Source organism: Arvicola amphibius, chromosome 2 (assembly GCF_903992535.2).
Source record: "Arvicola amphibius chromosome 2, mArvAmp1.2, whole genome shotgun sequence".
NCBI lineage: Eukaryota > Metazoa > Chordata > Mammalia > Rodentia > Cricetidae > Arvicola > Arvicola amphibius.
In genome coordinates, this window is record NC_052048.2 from 90,152,567 (window position 1) to 90,174,544 (window position 21,978).

Sequence of the window (21,978 nt, forward strand, 5' to 3'; positions counted from 1 at the left end):
CACAGAGTAATGTAATAATAAGGAATCTATGAAGGTTGTTGTTCCCGTGAGTCTGATCTGCCAGCACTGAGTGGACCTGTTTCCACGCATTGATTTCCGGCACTGAGTGGACCTGTCCTATAAGCAAGGCACTCAGAGCAGGACGCCTGGCTTCCCAGGTCAGCTCTCCAGGAGGCCTCCGGGTGCAGATGCAGTATTCGTGTGTAGCACCAACCCTCGCTGTGCAGCTACTGGACGTCTTCATGGACTAAGAGCCCTCCTTGTCTGGAGTTTGGCTTCCACCCGAGAAAGCTACAGCTCCAATGCAGCAGCCATGCAAAGGATGAGAATTCAGCCATCCCTCACCACAGAGCTGGCGGCACTTAAGAACCAAGAGGAAGGACCCGCCTCACTGCCCTGAGGAACGATACTGCAATGAGAGCTTTTCTCTAGAAGAAAATGGAATATTTCCAGTTGTGTATCAACTGTCACTGTCACTACAGACAGTGGGGTTCATTGGACTCTGAGAGCTTAGGATTGAGTCAATTAAGGGAGGCAGCATATCTGTCCCTCCACTTCTCAGCCAGGAATATGCTCCCACAGGTGAAGTCATACGAAATTTAATGGATTACTTCTGTTCATTCATAAATTAATTACTTTCCAGTCAGTAAAGTTTAAGCAAATAGGGAATTAATTTGTTAATGTTTTACTCAACAATTTAAAACACCTTTCCAAAAATTATGTGCTGGGAGATTTTCAGAAAGGAAGAATCATAGGGTAGCAAAAGCCATCACGAATAGCATCAGCGGTTCACTGCCTCCTGTCCATGGGGCTTCATTGGAAGAACCACACCGATGAGCTACTCCATGGCCACACAAATCTGACGTGGACAGTCCATCCCTCCCTTCTGGCTCTAGAGGAAGCTGCAGGGACTTGGCAATTTAGGGCTTGGGAAGAGCCTGCTGGCCATTCTGTAGCAGGTCAGAGTCAGGATCCTTCTGCAACTGTCTAGTGAGTTGATCAATGTCAGGCAACCTTGATTCTTGGTTCACTGCAGGAGGATCAGGAAGACAGGCTGACGACCTCAGCCAAGACCTGTACAAAGTCGGAACTAATTTTCCCCCAGTACCTGAAGGGAACCAAGTTCACTGCCAGTGTCCTGTGCTCATTCCTCCCTGCAACTGGACAAGGAGGGTGAGCTTGTCTCAGTCTTTCTCATTTCACATGACTGACAGCCCACTTCACGTTCATGGGTGGCTTCTATTTTCCAGTGTGTCCATAATTTCATTCAGGACAATCTATTCTAAAGTGATAATTCGGTCAGAATCCCCAATATTTAGATTCCCTTCAGCTTGTAGAATTGTGTTGGGCAAACTGCGCTGGGCAGTACTGTTGGGCTTCTTGTGAAGAGAGGAATCCTTATGGAGGTCACTGTGTCTCGGTGAGTCGGGGAACCTGTGGAATGAGTCATCAACTGTGCTCACTCCAGTCTTAGCACAGGGAGCTGAGCGCTGGTTGTCTGTAGCCGAGGGTCTCAATGTCCTTTTCAAGCATTTAGATTAAACATGACCGCTAAGCAGGGCACACCTACGGCTTCTATGTATTCAATGTAGGTGCGTTTTCCCTGAGCCAGTGTTTATATTTTGGGCAGTTTATTATTCATCCAGTCAGCAACTATGGCAGCCACCTCTTGGCTGAAACCGAGGACAAAAGCATGAGATATTCCTTTCTCACAGAGTCGAATATCCCCGCCTGGGAAGTCTTTCTTCATGTCTTCATAATACTTCACTGGACACCAGCCATCTGTTTTACCGTAGTAAAACGTGAGCTGAAAGACAAGGAACACCATTTATCCTCCCCTCCAACATCACGGCCAGCAGAGGACTGCAGTGGTCTGAGGGACCCCTGTGCCCGACTCCCGCCCACTGTCCTCGGTCCCTTCAAGAGCTTTTAGAGACCACAGGATGCATTAAGGCCTGTGAAGGGAAGAAACTGGAGATTTTGTGGGGCAGATTTCTCTAACTCATAAAGGAACACCTGGCCACTTCATGTGTACAGAGAGCGGGGTGGACATGGGAGGGGGAACGAGGGGTGACAGTCAGCGAGACAGGTTAAGCTGACATGGTCACTGCAGGAGTGGTGGCCACACACTCACTGTTTTCACACACCACTTTGGGAGGCACAGGGCTGTTCCCACAGGCAGCTCGCACCTCTGGCTACGGCAGGCTAAGCAGAGGATGGGGAACAGAGCTAGGGTAGAAAACTCCTTTCCTGAGAGCTCTCTGCCCCTTTAAGTCACATGGTAGCACTGGCCTAGGGCAGAGGCAGTACCAGATTGCCCTGCCACCACTGCCCACCTTCTTCCAAAGGCCACAGTGTGGTTCACAACCAGTGTGCTCTGCCTGTGAACAACTGAAGACTCCCGTGGACCCAGAGTGATATTCAGATTCAGGCCGGAGGAACAGCACACAACAGCTGTTTCCAAAAGCTTGGGCCAAAGACAGTCACGGGCAGTTTAGAATTTCCCTCCTAAGTGAGTTTGAAATGAAAACTTCCAGTTGATAACCAAACACTAAGTCACTTTTCTATGAAAGAGACATGCATCTCCTTATAGTTTAGAACAGTGACAGACTCAGGGAAAGCTGACCTACCTGTCACTCCAGATACATGTGGGCCTGATATAGCACAGAAGAGACCAGGGTTCCACACAACTGAAATGTACAGGTGATTTTCTTCCCTTGGCTACCTTTACTCCAGAGCTCACCTACTGCCCCTCCCTGCCTCTGTCCCATTATATTCACTGGCTCCTCTATCCACAACCGTAACCTGAACTGCCCAAGCATCAAGCTTCAGATGGCCTCTTTCTTTATATTTCAGACTTCTGTAGGTGGCCACGATGCATGCTCACAGCTCCAGCTATAGGCCTGTCACACCAAAGCCAAACTTGAGCCCAGACTCCTCTTTTTAAGGCTCATAGCATACACCTGGGCATGTACTTGCTGGGATATTCCACAGGTGTCTCATACACAAGCACCAACCACCTCCCACCACCTGGGGCTACTTCCCCATCCTCCCTTCCCACCAAATCTAGACCAAGGGCAACAGTCTCAGATTCCTTCACCCCATCTGCTAATGCCCCACCTGCACGAAGGGCCTTTGATTCCTCCTCCTGAATCTTTTCATCCCCAATGCCAGTGCGTTTGTTCTTCTAAAAGCCTGTAAACAGGCATACCACCTAAAACGTAACTGTTTCCCAATATTGTCCTGACACTTTCCTCCAAATTATCACTCCTGTGGGGTAATCTCACCACATTTTTAGGGATAACTGATACATACTGGGATATCTGAATGGGCTGTTGGCAGCTGCTATATGTTCTGATTGGTTAGTGGCTATGTCATGTAGTTGCCAAATATTCATATCCTCTAGTTCAGTGTTTCTCAACCTTCCTAATGCTATATATAATATTTTAATACATTCCCTATGTGTAGTGACCCCCCAACCATAAAATTATTATCCTAAGTGTAATTTTGTTACTGTTCTGAATCCTAGTGGAAGTATCAGTGTTTTCCAGTGGTCTTAGGCTACCCCTGTGAAACGGTGGTTCAACCTACAAATGCATCATGACCCACAGGTTACAATGGCTGCTCTTCTCTTGTTTTGTTTTGTTTTGTTTGGTTTTTCGAGACAGGGTTTCTCTGTAGCTTTGGAGCCTGTCCTTGAACTCACTCTTGTAGATCAGGCTGGCCTCAAACTGACAGAGATCCACCTGTCTCTGTCCCCCAAGTATTGGGATTAAAGGTGTGCGCCACCACCACCTGGCTGAGAATGCCTGCTCTTAATGCTGTCCCTTGCTTATGATTTAAGAGGTGTCCAAGCCAACACATCAGGCTAACCCAGCCTCTCTTTTCCTAAAGTGGGGCTTTTAATAGAGCCTACAGGCCCCACAGGTCCAGTGTTTTGGACTATAAATTTGTTATATATCCCTAATTATAATTTAATTTTCTTTCAATTATACAGACAGTAAGCTACCATATTACTAATATACATATAATCAAATCATAGTAAACTTACTGTAGATGACTAAAAACTGAATTACACTTATTTCTACAAATTCACAGGAATAACTCTATTACTATATACTTAATTTTAATTAATTTTCAAAAATGTGTGCCTGTGTCTGTGTGTGTGTCTGTTTGTGTGTACATGTGTATGTGTGTGTGCCTGTGTCTATGCCTGTGTGTGTATGTGTGTGTACGTGTGTGTGTGTGTGTGTGTGTGTGTGTGTACATGTGAGTGGAGGTGCCCATAGACATCTGAGGCATCAGATCCCCCTGGACCTGGTTCTGAGTTGCCTGGTGCGGATGTGTAAACTGAACTTGGGGCCTCTGCAAGAGCAGCACTCACTGCTAACCAATGGGGCGTCTCGCTAGCACCTGCTATTATCCCTTGCTCTTCAATGTGCTGATAAAGATGCACATGGTACTATATCACAGATTAAATTGAAATGTATTCTTGCTAGCTGTATTTCAATATAATCTATATTCTACAACAGCTTCCTGATGGACCTGTCTTTCCACCCACCTACCTAGCACACATGCACTGATGGTTCAGCAGAGACTATGAACTGTGCTGGGCCCTCAGATGAAAACCACAGTTTGCTTCCAGCAGGAAGGCTCATTTATACCAGCATGACAATTGTGACATTCCAACCCCAAACAGGAGCCATGAGGGCCACAGGAGGACTGCAGCTGGGGAAACATCCTGGAGATGGCAGTGGGAGCCAAGTTTAAGGAAGGTGGGACTTAGCCAGGTGAGGAGACAGGGTGACCTCTGACGTCACCGTCATGCTACACTCATTAGGAAAGAGCTATGATGCTGTGTTTTCATCTGGAAAGAGAAGCAATTGTCTACTACAGGGAATGTGTATCAATATAGCTTGGCATAAATTCTCCAGATCGTCCAAGGAAACAGTTGGCCTAGACATTTCAGAGTTAATTGGTCACTTTCCCTAAACACATTAAAACACCTCTTTGTGAGAACAAGGGAACCTATGGCAGAGAACCTGACTGTGACTTCAAAGCTGAAGCCTGATGCTCAGGGTAGAAGAAGGGTCTGGGAAGCTTTTGGCATGGTGTGGTAGAGACTAGTTTTACGCTAGTTTTGCGTGGCCCCTTGGCTAGATGGTACAAAAATACTCTTTATGTAATGGTTTTGAGTGGAATAACTGAGACAAAGGGAAAGGTTTTTGCATCTATGATGACTCAGAAACTTCACGCTGGGCAGTGTGAACAGTCACAGAGGTTCTGAGTACCTCTTCTCGGTGGAAATGGGGAGCGGGCATCCTTGAACACACACTTACGGGAGAGGCATTTGCAGTCTCAGGAACTGGGCTCTCAGCAGTTCTCAACCTGTGGGTCATGGCACCTTTGGGGGTCAAAGGACCCTTTCACAGAGGTCACCCAAGACCACTGGAAAACACAGATATTTATATCACAATTCATAACAGTAGCTAAATACAGTTATGAAGTAGCAATGAAAAGAATTTTATGGTTGGGGAAGGCTGCCACATCATGTATTATGGGGGTAACAGCATTAGGGTGGTTGAGAACCACTGGAATAAACCATCTCTGGATGAGGGGAGGCAATGCTCACTTCCTAGGACTGTGTGCCTTAACTTCCCTTATTTTCCTTAGCTGACAGGGATATATTGTGTTAAGTCACTTTATTAAAATTAAGCTGCAGCATGTTTCCTCCTCTTTTCCTTATGCAACACGAAGTGGCCATACATTTCCTGTCTCTGTGTTCGCTTAGGAATGCTGAGGAACCGGGACGACCCTATCTGGGGGGAGAGCTGCTCTCTGGCTGGTGGAAGGTGTTTCAGTGAACTGAAGGGAGTCACAGTGAGACAGGAATGGAGCTGCACACCAGCAGGAAGAACAACACTGGACACGCCTTAAATTCTACCCTGCATTTGATGTTGTCGTCTTAGAAACACAATTATTTCGTGGAGTTGGCAAGCTCCATCCTGAGCCTGTGCTGATATCAACCTTGAAATGGTGACTGTCTAGCAGCGCACTCCCGGGTTTCTCCTGAGAAAGTGTCAGGAAACTTCCAGCCCTGCCACAGCTGCCATGAGCAGACCTCTACCTGGGAACAAATGCCCGTGCATGGGGGGTTTAACTCAGCACAGGACTGAGTTAGCGCCTTCCCTGACCTCTTCCTGACCACAGCACACAGACAGGATGCAGAAGGAGTAGTACTGAGCAGCAGCTGGCTTCCCCAGGGGGGAGGACCGCCTCTAACACGTCAGTCCCGTCATCCCTGAGTGTGAATGTTTGAAGCACATGTCTGCCAGTCTTACTATAAAGCAGGACTTGAACTGTTTTTTACAGACACCCAACCTGGAGAAGTAAAATGCATTTTGGAAACAGACTCACTTATAATTTGACTACAAAATAAAATGCTGTTTTCTGGTCATTTCATACCCTCAGTGCTGGAGTATTTCAGAGCCCTGGACAGTAGCAGGTCCTCCTTGCCCAACCTGCTGCAGTCAGCGACCAACAGCTGCCTCTTGATACAAATTTCTATCTCTAGACAACTGCTGCCTAGGACATACGATGGCCACTAGTGTGCTGACGATGTGATGACGTAAACACAATGACATAATGCAAACAGGTCCTGGCATTTCTCCAGGTCCTCTTGGGTTGTAAATATTTTCAACACAATGAAATCTTTTCTAAGTATGTAACGCTTGCTTCCCGAAAACTGCCTCGGGGAGGGGTTGCAAAACTGAAAATCAGTACTGTGGATGAGCTGCAGTCCAGTGTCTCACAGTTTGAGAAGAGATTCTCAATGCAGTCAGTATTTCTACCCATCACCTGACAGCCTGCAGCCTCGAAATGGTTACCTTAGGTAAAAGTTCCTTAATGGCTTCATCATCTCTCTTTCTCACTTGGATCATTTCTTGGCTCCCGAGGTAGGCAGCATTCGCTTCATTGGAAACAAACAAAGAAAGAAACAAACAGTTAAACACATCGACTATGTAGAAGAAACACAAACATCAAATGAATTTTATCAAATTCATATGATTCCTTTCTCTAGAGGCCAAGTGCTATTTGACACCAGATACTGTGGGTCTAAAGGACATACATGAGCTCTCTGGCAGGCTTGCAAAGGCAAGGTGTGTTTCCAGAGCACTATGTCTCCAAGGTTCATCTAACCCTGGGAGGGGCAGCCCACCCTTAAGTAAATTGTTTTTTTTTTTTAAAGTATTTAAAGAGGACAGAGTACAGACAGTCATAGATTAAAAGGAATAAAAAAAAAATAAGCCACGTAAAGATGGAATATATGCAGAGAGTCTGGATTATGTATATTACTGTGTTTTCTTTGAATTTTTTGACTGTGAAGGAGCTAAGCACAGAGAGACATTTCATTGTATGGGCTGTATATTATAAAGGTATCTTGACTTCAAAGTTTGAGTCTATGCATATGTTGCTTTGGAAAAGATGTTCTTCTTTTGTCTCCACAGAGGATAAAAACCTGTGGATTCATTCCAGGTTAATATGATTTGATATACCACGACCCCCTGAAAAGTTGCCAAGAACACCCTCAAAAAGTTACTTCACCCAACTGCTGAGATAAACCTAGCAAACATGATATACCATAAAAGACCTGATTAACAATACCCCCCCCAACAGCAAAAAGCAATATGAACAAAACTCTGCCCATATTCCCAAATATTGTTTATAATTGTTTGTTTACATTTAAAGGTGGGATATACTATAGAGATGAATAATTTGCTTTGGTATGGATCTTGGTTTATTGATACAAATTTAAGTTAAATTTCGTTATACTGTATATGTATATTTCTGCTCTTGATTAAGGTATTGTATTTGTGCAGTTCATTTAAAAATGTAATGTATAATTAAGAAATATAGGTAAATAGTCATATACAATTGTCAAGCTTGTAGTCATATTACTTAGATTTTTTAAATGTAGAGAGATATATTTCAGTTAAATAGGTATTCTCCAAATATTTCAGAGACCTTCATAATGTGGCATTTAAAATGTTTAAGAACCTAAGACTTTTCATGACAATGAGACACATCTGCTCCTGGCTGTACCAAGCTACTTCAAGAGGATGATAGACATCAAAGAGGCTTCCTATGGAGTTTGCTAGCCATTTGGGGCAAGAAACTGCTCTTGCCTGGACTGCTTAACTGGACTTGCAGGACCCTCAGAGAAATGACTGTTTAAACTTGCCTAAAGGTGAGATGATCCTTCTGGGTTCCTGCTACATGAAAGAGTCTGTCAAGACATTCTTCAAAATACAGAAGAAAGTGACTGACAAACTGTCAATATAGGAGGAACTGTCTTTGAAATTTCCTGCTTTGTGAAAAAGTATGCTGGATACTATTGGCCGGTAGGCTCAAGATGGATGCCCCAACGATACAGAAAAACTTTGGGTGACTGTCCAGGTAGTGAGACATCTCTGTCAATTCTAGAGTTTTAGAAATTGCTTACAATGTACTTCCTGTTTACTTAAGTAATATTAAATCCTTCTGGAGCCTTTGATGGAGTTAAAGAATTTATAGTTATAGTTTTCCTTAGTTATGATAAAAGATAGATATAAATATTATAAGTGTAATTCTAGTTTGATACCTGTTTTTGTTATACGTACTTTTACTACATTAAAGTTAAAACCTTCCTTTTTATTTAAACAAAAAGGGGGAGGTGATGTGGGAATCCCCTCTGTGTGCTGTGATTACCATCAATGAATAAAAAAACTGCTTTGGACCTATAGCAAGGCAGAACTTAGGTTAGGCGGAGAAAACTGAGCTGAATGCTGGGAGAAAGCAGGCAGAGTTAGGGAGATGCCATGGAGCCATGGCCAGAGTCAGACATGCCGAAACTTTAGCCGGTAAGCCACAGCCATGTGGCCATACACAAATTAATAGAAATGGGTTAAATTAATATGTAAGAGAGAGCCAATAAGAAGTTAGAGCTAATGGGTCATACAGTAATTTAATTAATTCAGTTTCTGTGTGATTATTTGGGTCTAAGCTGGCTGGGCAGCCGAGAACCAACAAGCACCTCCCTTTTACAACATACCCTGGCCAGCAAGGCCCCAAGATGCCAGGGCACCCTAGGGAATAAGAGCAGGACCCACAGCCTTCGGGCAGTGAGAAGGGCTCCACTGTGTTCGTCCCTGCATGGCAGCTGGGAAACTTCAAACAACAAAAGAGATAACTGTAAAATTCACTTCATTGATTTCTCTTTTCTCAGAATCCCTGCTTTTCACTTCAACATCCGCTGTCTTAAAAACTTTTGCTTTTACATTTTATTTGTTTTTTCAGTTATTTTGGGCAAGAGGGCAAATGAAGCCCTTCTTATTCATCTCAGAAGTGGGGAGCTATGTGAAGTTATCGCCATTTGAAATGAAAATCCACTTGACATTTGAGATAGCTGCAAACAAGCTGTTTATTTGGTTGCTACTTTGACAACTGAAAAGTCTTCATTAAGAGATGACACTTCCTGTCTCTGGAAACATCTGGAGACTGACGCATCTCAGCATCACAAGGAAGACTTTGTGGTTCCGTATTACAAATTAAATTCAGAGATTGTTTTTACCAACACTGGCTAATGTTTGGGTATTTCTAGCCTACAAGAATTTATCATCACAATACCAAACACAAGGCGCTGAGTCACACATTTAATGCTACAGAGAAGCAGAACTCAGGTCACATGTGTGTGACCTTGGGAGGCTCCTCTGTGGCTGCCATGTGTTGGTCAGGACTTCTCACAGCCACACGAGGCTTCATCAGGCATTACACATTCCCAGGTGGCCTTTCTGCTGTCCTCACAGGCTAGAGTGTTATCAAGATGGGGGTATCAGATCAAAGTTCCCATTCCTGGTGATCTATACTTTGTGGGCCAGGGACAGACTCCAGTGGTAATAACTTTGCTATGTAAGGCCAAACTACCACAGGCTCAAACCCTAGCTATTTACTCTCTGAAAACACCTGAAAGATCAACCCAGCATCCTACCTTCCCTCCACCTGAAATCACCTCAGAGCCTGGTAGGTACCAGACAAGAGATCACCCAGAGACTTCAGAAAATATAACAGCAAATCCTAGATCTCTCCACCCAGGTTGCCCAGCAGCCACAAAACAGGCTGTGGGTCTTCTGTCCTTTCTACCTCCTGAACTTAATAAATAGGGTGTTTCCTTGTGGAGACACTGTAGTGTGACATGTCCCCCACTACTGGGAGCTGTAAGCAATAACCTCTCCTTTGAAAGGTAGCTGACTGCATGTCTATCTGATGGAAACATTCTAACTGATTCTGCATCAAGGAGACAGGGCCTCTGGGAGGATGAATGCAGTGGCTTAGGTAGAGCAGAGGCAGAGGAGAGGAGAGAGCTACAGTACCTGGAAGTTCCAGAGATCTACAAAGGGTATCCTTGAGATTTAACTGAGTACTGACCAGCATAGTCATCTGACAACTAGAATTCAGGAAAGAAACTTCAGAAGGGATTGCCCGGGGTCGGTAGCACTGAAATGACTGACTATTTTGTGTATGACATTTCAGAGCCTATGAAAACAAAAATGTGTGCACAAACTAAAGGACACTAAAGGGCACCCCTATCTAGACAGGGCAGGATTTATAATCTACCCCTTGGACTAGCAAACTTCCTCCATTTGTTTCCATAAGATTTCTCCTGTAGCACAGACATTACATAATGCAACAAACACTGCAAGGCAGCCTGCAAGTTCACCCCAGCAAGTTAAAGGTCATCCTCTGAAGGGCAACTGGACATTGGAGCAGGTCCCCAGCGGGAGGGACATAGCTGGACCACAAGCAGTACTGGGAATGATTTCTGACCTGAACGTTTGCTAAGTCTCCTTAACCACACCACTGAGGCAGCCTCTATGAACACTAGTTTTACCTTTCTCCAGGGCATGAGATGTTTTTGGGGCCCACTAACTATTCTCAGCCTGAGGCCATCTCTTAAGAGCATTGTCCTTTCAGGAAGTCACCAAAGGCATGACCAGGTGACTGGACTGGGGTAGCTTCTGTGATGATTATGGCAAGAGGAGGCAGTGGGTACTGGAGAAGCTAGCAGAGGAGGGGATGTAGTGGTCGGGGATGTCACTTGGTTAATGAGCAGCTCGGGGTTACTAGGGTCCACTAAACATCCAGGCAGAAGAGCTGGGAACTAGAAAGAATGAGAAGTTCTTGCTTCCTTTCCCTGTAACCAAAGTTACACTGACTGGGAAAAGCTGAGAACACCGGAAGTACTGACTACTTGGATATTGTTAGTCCAGATCCAGAGCCAAGGAGCGGAAAGACCAGATGAAGCGGCACGCCAGCAGCAAAGACAGCCGTGCACACAATACATCTGCTTGTGAGGCAGTCATTTGAAGCGAAGACGAACTTCCTTCTGGTGTTTAGGGGTCTATGGTTGGGGAGAAAGCCTGACACAACGAGGCTGGAAGGCGCTGGTTGGCCTTGTCTAGAGGGGGAGTGTGCACTGTGGCTGAGTTTACAGCAGAGGCTGCTGGAGCACGTGGCTATAGCCCAATCACTGCAACTGCAAGGGGGGGCTCCTCCTCACCAGTGACTTCAGGGGTGTTTCCTCTAGGAATATGTTTGTAACTCTTGTGTAGGAAAGACTAGACATATATTACATAAGCATTTGCTTAACAAAAATCAAGTGATGTATAGTATTATATATTCACTTGATATAAACTGTCATTTAATTACTGTATTTAGAATTTATATACATAACTTAAAAGATAAAAAATTTCTTATGTTCCACATCCTGATCTGAAGCCTGCTTCTGGTCACAAGTCAACACGGTGCACAGACATATGTGCAGGCAAAACACCCATACATATAAAAATAAATAAAATTTAAGTCGTTTATAAAAACTAATAATTTATTATTGTCCAAAAGTACAGAATAGGAAAACTATTCACTGTATATCTGAAGTATAGACAGCGGAGATTCGAGTACTAAATGATATTAGCATGGTGATGTTACTCTGTCGTAATTTAAACTCTTCTAAATTGATGGAAAAGATGAGCATCAAGATGTAACCCATCCCTTCTCCAGGCTGTTACTGCAGACAGTGAGCTGCAGGCCACCTCTGGATTCCCGCAAGGACTCCCCACACAAGCTGTGTCCTGTGCTTGGCTCATCTCCCCGTGCTGTAGGCACAGTGTGAACCAGGGAGCAGAAGGGAACATTAAAGCTCCATGAAATTTTTAAAACCGGTTTATCATGAACTCCCTTCACGCCAATCTCAAAATTCTATTCTCAGATTAAGTGTGGGGTAGAAAAGGTCAAACAGATAACTGTCTGATGCTCACGGACCTTGGCCCAAGACGGAGTCTGCACATACTTCTTTACTCGACAGCAGCCACACACCTTGAGAAGCATGCTTTACCCAGGCAGAATGGCTGAAGAAGGTTCTCCAACGGAATTTCACAGGTGAAGCTCAGTTTTTCAAGGGCTTTTTTGATTAGGAAGGACTTTATTATTTCTGGACATGGTTTAAGTACTAAGTAGCCGGTAGCATAGAGCACATATCGAAACCAGCACAGAAGCGGAGTGGCAATTCTGCCGTTGGGCGTCTCAGCCATCCGCTCAATAGTGGGGAACAACAGAAAGGAGTGGATGACCTACAAGAAAGAAACACATTACATGAGAGGGTTTTCTTACAGAATAGCCCATGCTTGTCTGTATTTCCTAGAGTCTCTTGACAGTCACCAGGCCTAGAACACCATTAGAGACGTGGTCAGATCAAACTAAAGCCGACTCTATTCTTATCCCATGCTAGTCTACAGAGGGACCTAAGTGCATTCCTGGGGCCCTGGGGCTACCTAAGGGAAGGGAGGAGGAGTGACAGGACACATCGAGATCATGATGGAAATTCACCATTCACTGAAGGATTACCAAAAGGAGGAACAAATACACTGACCTGATTTGATGGGAGCAGGGCCACATGAAAGGCTCCATTGCTGTGAGCATTTCTTTACTGATTAGACTTGGAGACAGTTCTTTTTTCCAAAATGGGTTTTCTTAACTTCAATATTTATTTTAAGGAATAAAAGCATCAAAGTGGCTCAGCCAGGAAAACAGAGATAGATACAAATGCTTCTTCCCGATGAAAATGAACATAAGTCCAAGCACTGTTTATTACTGAAACTATGTGAAATAACTTCTATGGGAGATCAGAAAAGTCAGAAGAGTTATGCACCAATCTATTAACAGAAATATAAATGGGCACCTCAGTACTAGTAAAAGATCCATAGAACAGGAAATAAGAACAGAGACTATCGATTAAGTTTCCTACCTTTTCTTTATTTATATGTATGGGTGTTTTGCCTGCATGTATGTTTGGGTACCATGTGTACACAGAAGCAAGAAGAGGGTATTGAATCCCCCTGCGGCTGAAATTCCAGACAGTTGTGAGCCATGATGTAGGTCCTAGGGATAAAATGCAGGTTTTCTTAAAGAACAAACATTGCTCTTTACCATTGAGCAATCTCGGCAGCTACACCTTAATTTATAATTACATTAGAAAAACAATTTAAAGTGTGTATGCACATACACGTGTGCACCAGGATGCACATTTGGAATTTAGAAATAATTTGTGGGGGTCAATTTTCTGCTTCCACTATGAACTTGGGATGTCAGGCTTGGCACAAGTCCTAGTTTTTTTAAACATTTTAAGTTAAACATAACACACGTACAGTGAGGCATATCAGATATAAATGTGCAACCCAGCAAATCACTGTATAGCAAACAGCAAGGCAGCAGAAAATGCAACGAGCACAGCCTGCCTTGAATCTCCGGCCACAGGGTTCCCTCCGGTCAGCACCCATCCCCCCATATGGGCAGCTCCTTTCTGTTTCACATCCTCGCTCCCCATCCCTTCACAATGAAGAGCCTCTTGGTTAATGAGTTTTACAGAACAGTACACTTGACGGTTTTCCTTCTTTTACTCAACCTCATGTTTATAAACATCATCTTTGTTTACCTTATCTTTGCTAATATTCTACTATATGAATATGCAAAACTTATTCATTTCACTGAAGATATTTCAGTTGTTCCAATCTTATTCAGATCTTAGTTTCTGCTCCAGTGCTTTCGGTGTGAAGAACCTAACGCAGTTCTCGCAAATGGTGGAAGTGACCACAACTCTCCCCAGCTGTTCTTGTCTCCAGTTGTTACTTTTCCTTAATCTTTGAAGGATTATTGCACAGGGTAGAGATTCCAGATGGTGGTTTTCTTTTTTCTTTCGTTTCTCCTCCTCCACACTAAATATCTCACATCTTCTCTCTTCCTGTCTGTGAAGGTTCTGAGGAGCTAAAAATGATTCTAGCTTTTGTTTCTTGACAAGTAATGTGATTGTTTTTTTTTTTCCTTGTCTCTCAGAATTTCATTATTTTTTTTTGACTTTCTGTAGTTTGGAAATGCATGCCTAATTGTAGCAAGTTTTAGGGAGGTGTTAATGCAGTGTGGTGTCTACTGAGGTCCCTGGGTCTCTAGTGTGGTGTCTGACATGAATTTAGTTGCTATCTTTAACAGTTACTTTCTGTATCTTTCTTTCCCTACTGGATTCTTTTTCTTTTGTAGAGTCCTGCACTCTTCCCATACTGTTTTGTTTCTCTTTGCCTTTTGTTCTCTTTGCTTTTTGACTTTAGAGGTTTCTATTGAGATATCTTCAAGCTCAGAAATTCTTGACTTACCATATTCAAGTTACTCACACACCTAACAAAAGCCATCTTCATTTCTGTTACTAGTTTTGATGGGCAGCATTCCCACACCTCTTAGGAGTCCCATTTCTGCACATGTTGCCCACTTCTTCTATTAGAACTTTTAATTTGTTCATCATAGCTGCTCAGATTCCTGGCTGTCTAATCTCCACATCCCTATATATGGGTCTGAAGTTCACTCCACTTGTCAAGTTATGCCTTCTGCTACTTAGCATTTCTTGTAATGTTTTTCCTGTCAGCTAGACATAATGTGCCGGGGAAAATCAGCTGCTGCCAGTGTGGTGCTGGTCACACAGTGCTCTTGTGTCGTTCACAGCAGATCTTTGTCTCTGCTTTCTGCCAGAAGTGAACAGGGATGATTCTACAATGTCCACCATGAGAGCCTGGTTGAGCTCTTAGGAGACAAATCTCAAAATTATACAGTTCTCACATGTCTGGGACCTCCTGGAAGTTCTAAACTTCAGAGTTCTCTACTCTGAGCCCTCAGTAACTAGCCAACCACTACGTGGCTTCTCCATCCTTGACATTTGGCTCTCATCAGGGTTTCAGCGTGTGACTCTCCACTCTGATAAGCCATCAGCCCTTATATGTCCCCATCTTTCACACTGGTCTTTGGTGGCCATCAAGCCTGCTTGGCTTTACATGGACCTGGACATCTGAACTTGGTCCTCATGCATACAATGCCAGTGCTCCGCCTGCTGAGTCATCTCCCCAGACCACTTGCTTTTTAAAGAGCTGTTGTGTGAACTTTTTCCTGAAGAAACAGGAATCAACATCTGCTCACCCACACAGGGCACCCATGACAGAAACAAAGAAATGATTCCATCAGTGAGTTTACCCGGAGTTACTCTCAGAACTATCAGCAACTTACGGGTGGCTACACTGATAGGACAAACTGTCTTTCCCAGCAACTGTTCACTGTTAAGCCTTTGCAAGGGGTTGGGGCTTTGTGTGTCCCTCCCCTGCACTGTGATGGAGAGTTAATGAGCTCAATTCTGTACAGTCTTCCAGTAACTACAGCTGCATCCTGTGCAACTGGACAATGGCCACATCATGTCCAGAGGACAGTGTACCACAATAATCCTTATCCTGACATATCCTCAGGGATAAAACTTTCTGGCTTTGATCTGTATGTCCCTGGTGACCAGGGATGTTGAACACATTTTCAGATATGTATTGCCAATGGTATTTCTCCACTGAATACAAATCGAATAGAGTTTTTGATCATTTCTAAGTGGGTTTTGGTCTTCTTTTTAAAAGAAATTTTGTATTTTGTATTTATTTCTTTATTGTTAATGGAGGAGCATGCACACACAAAGTGCACCTATGTAGATTACAAGTGGGAGGGAGTCAGTTCTCCCCTTGCACCACATAGGACTCAGGGATCCACCTCAGGTGGTCAGGGTGTGGACCCCTTACCCAGGGACCCATGAGCTCACCTGTAATTCTTTCCAGTTACTGTTCTTTCTGCTTTTTTTTTTAAGAAATTATTTTCTAACACCGAATAAAGAATGTGTTTTCTTCTTCAAAATGTTTCTTTATAATAACTGGATTGCTGGCCTTATCTTCTCTACAATGTAGGCCCAAGCCTGTGGCTGCATTACATCAGTTGTGGGTCTATTGTCTGACTTCAGATATCTGCTAATGTTTGACCATTTCCTATGTATTTTATATTTCTTTCTGAGTAAAATCAACACACTTTCCCTGAGGGTGGGTTTCTATCTCTTCACCGTCTGCTGTGGGCAGTTCCTTTCTCTTGGTCACTGTTTGATGACATTGCCCAAATGCCAAATTTGGCCAGGTGTCCCCTGGAATTCTCCCTTGTCTCTCTCACTAATGCAGAACAGGGATTTGAAGGAAAACTGAGGAGGGATTTTTCTTTGAGTCATATCTTGTTTTTCCTGGTCCTATCTCTCAGCTAACTATTCAGCTATTTCCTGTAGACATTTTCTTCCACAACGATACTTGAGATATTTTGTTTCTCTTTTGCTCACAATAATTTGAGTTTCTCTGGTTTTCCTTGTCAGCCCAATAAGAACGTATAATTCCAGGAGTTCCTGTATGGCCTGGATGATGAGTGAAAAGATTTGGGGAGAGGGGGAAAGAGCTTTTCAGACGTCTGGAAATGCTGCTTCGGTAGCAATGCATCGCCAGTGCTGCCAACACACTTCCTAAACAAAGCACAGCGTTTCAGCCACAATATAAAGTGAGATCTGAAACTCACACAGAAAGTACATTTTGTCATATTCTCATGCTATAATGTGGGTATCTGTCGTGTTACTTCAACACCAAGCAGCATGCTTTAGGAGTCTGAGGGGTAAAACTGATAAAAATCATTTCAGGAACCGGAGAGGTGTTCTATGAACCAATGACTTTCCTGCGCCCAACTCAGAGTTCTGTCGTTTAGGGAATTCTGATGTCACAAGTCCTTTCATTCCTGAGACTGATTGATGTGGGAGGGTCTTCTGTTTGAGATGATTTCATTGGTTAGTTAATAAAGAAACTACTTGGCCTGATAGGTCAAAACATAGGTGGGTGGGGTAGACAGAACAGGAAGAAGGAAGTGAGGTAGATGGCTCAGACAATTGCCCCGCCTCTGCTCTCTGAGACAGACGGGATGAAGCTCCGGCCCAAGATGGCCTTACACTAGAATCTTCCTGGTAAGGCACCACTCATGGTTGTTACACAGATTATTAGATATGGTTAATCAAGATGTGAGTAAGAGGCTGAAACTAATGGGCCAGGCAGTGTTTAAATGAATACAGTTTGTGTGTTGTTATTTTGGGGTATAAGCTAGCCAGGCGGGCTGAAAGCCGGGCAGGAACACAGCCTGCAGCTCCCATAGTACAAGTGATGAAGATGCTGCTTTAGATTTAAAGAGACTGAACAGATTGCAAATGGGTGGGTTTGTGCAAAGGAGTCCCTTGTATTGAGATAGGAAGGGCTTCTTCTGTGTCCTGTTGAGGTTTCCCAGGTGGAGTGCGCTCTCCCCACCCCACTATTGCTCCAGGCCAAGGAGCAGGCTGCCTGGTAGCAGCTGAGGGAGCAACACAAAGATGTAGAAACTGAAGTCTCAGTGTCGCTAGTCCTGGGCCGACCACTCTGGTCAGGGAGGCAGGTCTGGCCCACAGTTATGAGCACACAGGCTCGGCTGGACAGTCAGTGCTCTGCGGTAACACTTGGGTAGACTTCTGTGTGCTGGTAAGTAGACCTGTCTGTCAACCTTCTTTTCCCAGTTGTGTCTACATTCGTTTGTATATACGACTTCCCTGAGTTTCAGAGCATGGCCCTTCCCCACTATCTAGAAGGTTAGTAAAATAACACAATTATGTATGCTCTGAATACTCAGCAGATCTTATCACTGAAGCTATCTGGGTCTGGGTTTTCATTTTCCAAAAAATGTATGGGCTATTGATTTATTCAATTTATTTAATAGTTCAAGTTTATCCAGGATATTTCATCTTGAATTTGCTTTTGTATATTCCCCCCCTCATGCCGGGCTCGAGTCCATTTCATTTAAATCTCCAAATTCACTGGCAGAACGCTATTTATAGCGTCCTGTTATTATATTCCCATCTCTGTACTACTAGTAATGATGCCACGCTCACAGTTCTTACACTGCCTGTAGTGCCTGAGAGAACAAACTCTCACTATAAAGCAAGTCCCTCCATTTTTAGTTATTGTTCTCTCTTGGGGCTTATTCTGTATAGCATTACACAGCTAACATAGCTTTCTCTTGGCAAGAGTTGCAAGATAAGACTTTTCCTATTATTTTCTACATTTCTATATAGGATATGGTTGGAATTTTCCTCTATTCAATCTCATAATTTAGTTAGGATACATTTCATCTAAGTTACTGCTAACATTTTAGGTATGAACCCAAGGTACACAAATCCCAGCTCCCAGCTCCCCTGTTAGCTTCCTCCATATTTCTTTATCTTTTTCATCACATTAAATAGATAACAATAAAGGATATGGAAATCTATATATGCAAAGGTCACACTCAAAGATTGGAAACCAAAGACTACACAATCATGCCAAAAATGCAGAAAAACATCATACAATAATATAACATCCTCTCATGCCATAATTGCACGACGACTAAGGTGTGGAAGGAATGTGCCGCACAGCAATGGCCATAGATGGTATCCCCGGTGCTAACATCATATCCATGACAGAGTTCAAAGCTTTCCCCCTAAGGAACAAGACAACCGTAGATTCTTAAACAAGTAGGTTCAAGAAATAGAAGGTATATAAATCAGAAATATGGAGTTATACTCCTGTGGACAGTAAGATGCAAATGGGAAATGACACACTGAAAATCTGTTTGAACTAAAAAATTAGTTCGGTAATGTTGCAGGATGAGAAAATCAACACTTAAAAGTAAATTGGTAATGTTTCTGTAGGGCCAGCAACAAGCTTCTCCCTAAAAGATATCAGGAAAACATTCCACTTCTTATTTAAGAATGGGTTTTAATCAATAGACAGGAGACATGGCTCTGCAGTTTGAACCAGGTACTGTTCCTCCAGAAGATCCAAGTTCAGGCCAGAGCATCCATGCATGTCAGGTGGCTCACAGCCAACTTCGATTCCACCCTCAAGAGATCTGACAGTCTCCTGGCCACTGCTGGTATTGCAAAGATGTGTAACTCCTCCTTCCCTCCCCCATCACATACACAAAATTAAAAATAAAAATCTTAAAAAGAATCAATTTAACCAAAAACCCATATACTCAGAGGTGTAAAATACTGAAAAAACTGAGACATCAATAATGAAAACCTCTTTATTGTCCTTCCATTAGAAGACTACTATGAATATGTCCGCACTACCTAGGGCAATCTACAGATGTTATGCATTTTCCACCAAAGTTACAAAGGAATTTTTCACATTAAAAAAAAGCCAAACTGTTTACAGAGCAACAGAAGACACAAAATATCCAAACAAGTCTTTAAGAAAAGAGTAAAGCTATTGCATCACATCAACTGACTTCAAAACACACTACAAAGCTATACTCATCTAAACAAGATGGTAACAACATAGAAGGTTTTAGGCCAATTACACAAAGCATGACCAGTGTACAATATATACTTGTATGAAAACGTCCTTATGCAAGACAATATCATGTACAATGAACATATACAATGAAAATTAAAAAACAAGGAGCCCTCCAAATACTTGATTTTTAAAAGACAGATGTTAAAAATACACTCTGCACAAAGGACAGACTCGTAGTGAATAGAATGGGACAACTGGTAACTCATATGCAGAGCAATGAAATTAAATACTCATCTCATTGGAAATTTTCTAAAAAGCATTAAAATTTAACTGTAAGACCTAAAACCACAAAAACTATTAGTAGGAAAAGTGAGAGAAAAATCTCCACGAAGTTGGTCTGGAGAAGCATTTCTTAGATACAATTCCAAAAGTGTAGGCAACAGAAGCAAAAATCAAATTGGATTGCATCCAATTAAAGAGCTCTGTGCAGGAAGGGGGAACAAGCGATAAGTGGAGAGACATCTACAGAACAGGAGAAGATGTTGCAAACCATGCTTCTAACAAGAGGAAAATATCCAAAGCAAATGAGGAATTCAACAAATCAATAACCAGAAACCAAGTAACTTGATTTAAAAATGAGAAAGGGCCAAGAAAGAGGATTTGGCAGTGAAAAAATACTGGCTGCTTTCAAAGTGGATCAGAGTTCAAGTCCCAGCCCCACATCAGGTGACTTACTACTCCTTGGAATTCCAGCTCCAGAGGATCTGATGTCCTCCTCTGACCTCAGCAGGCACCTGCTCTCACATGCAAATACTCACACAGGCACATATGCAGATAATTAAAAATAAAATAAATATTAAAATAATAAGCACGCAGAGGACCTCCTTCCTGCATTCACACCATTGCTCATTTTTTAGGAGAGCAAAACCAAACCACCCCCTACTGTATTCTGGACACAGGTAAACACACACGTGAAAACACACATCACAAACGTTTCAAATGGTGACATTGGAAATAAATACTTTTAGCCTTCCTGGTAAGCCTACAGCAAACCAGCGCAAACAATTAATGAAAACTATCTGTTTTCCAAGACATCTGATAATTGAGTCCTGTTTAGAAACCCACTACTCATTTTAGTTCCAAGTTCATTCATCAACTTTAAAATCAGACACCTATGTTTACTACGATGTCCTGGGAGATTTAGAGACTATAAATGGTTAATTCAGTTACTACCAAACTTTGAAAGTATCACAAAGATTCCAAAGGAGTTGTGAAATCCTCATGACTTGAGAACTCTGGGCTAATCAAATCAGCTCCCCAAAACAGGAAGCAATCCATTATTTTTACACATGATCCTTTACTGTGACCCATGTTAAACAAAACTGCATGCAAGGGGAACTAAACACACCAGCAACCACAGGTTATAGTTGGTTGATCTATATCGAAACAAATTGAGTATAAAGTGTGCTCTGAAATCCTGGGAATGGACCAAAACAATAGGAAGTTCTCATATCTGCTCTGAATGCCTTATTACCTCGCAAAAACACAGGAGCAGAGATGGTCACAACCAGTGCTCAGTAGGTGGGACAGGCAGTCACAACCAGTACACAATAGATGGGACAGGCAGTCACAATCAGTACACAGTAGATGAAACAGGCAGTCACAACCAGTACACAATAGATGGGACAGGCAGTCACAACCAGTGCTCAGGAGATGGGGCAGGCTCCACCTTCTCCCTGTGGAGAACAATTCACTGCTGCTCAATTGAAACACACTTTCGCCAGACATCAAGATAATTTCAGGGAGATTTATAGTTTAAGTTTGGTAGGAAAAGACACTGTTGAGAATTCTTTTATTCTTTGTATAGAAACTCACTTTTAGAAAAGAAAAAAATCCATGCAGGCCAAGGAAGTGGACCTAATTTTCTGACCCAGCTCATGCAGAGCACTTTCCAAACCTCAGATAGGACAAGCCATGTTCTCAGGTGATTGCCTCGTTACAGAAAGCACATCCGTGCTGGCCAGCTCGATCTGCTCTACAGAAACAGTTTCATCTGAGACCTACCAGAGTCAGCATCAAAATACTGTTTTTACATTTAAATTTGGTATGAGTGTGTGTGCGCATGTGCATGTATGTGTTCACAAGTAGGTGGCCATGCACACAAATGTGTAGACCAGAGAAGAACAACTGGTAATGTGTTCCTTCCTACCTTGTAGAT

The 21,978-nt window shown here is 43.0% G+C and overlaps 1 protein-coding gene across 7 annotated transcripts in view; it reads right to left on the reverse strand.

Moving 5' to 3' along the window:
* Positions 1–1,426: 1,426 nt before the first annotated feature.
* LOC119806759 (lipid droplet-associated hydrolase-like) overlaps positions 1,427–21,978 on the reverse strand; it is a 67,896-nt gene continuing 47,344 nt past the window's right edge. For 5 of the 7 annotated variants that reach the window (XM_038318729.1, XM_038318731.1, XM_038318732.1 and 2 more), the window contains 3 exons: positions 12,431–12,665; positions 6,888–6,970; positions 1,427–1,807 (listed from right to left, as the gene is read on the reverse strand). In XM_038318729.1, the coding sequence (XP_038174657.1) occupies positions 1,616–1,807; positions 6,888–6,970; positions 12,431–12,665 (510 nt within the window). In that variant the 3' untranslated portion in view covers positions 1,427–1,615. Of the gene's footprint in view, positions 1,808–6,887; positions 6,971–12,430; positions 12,666–19,534; positions 21,497–21,978 lie in introns of those variants that run through there. The other 2 variants (XR_005284262.1, XM_038318734.1) reach the window with 2 other exon arrangements.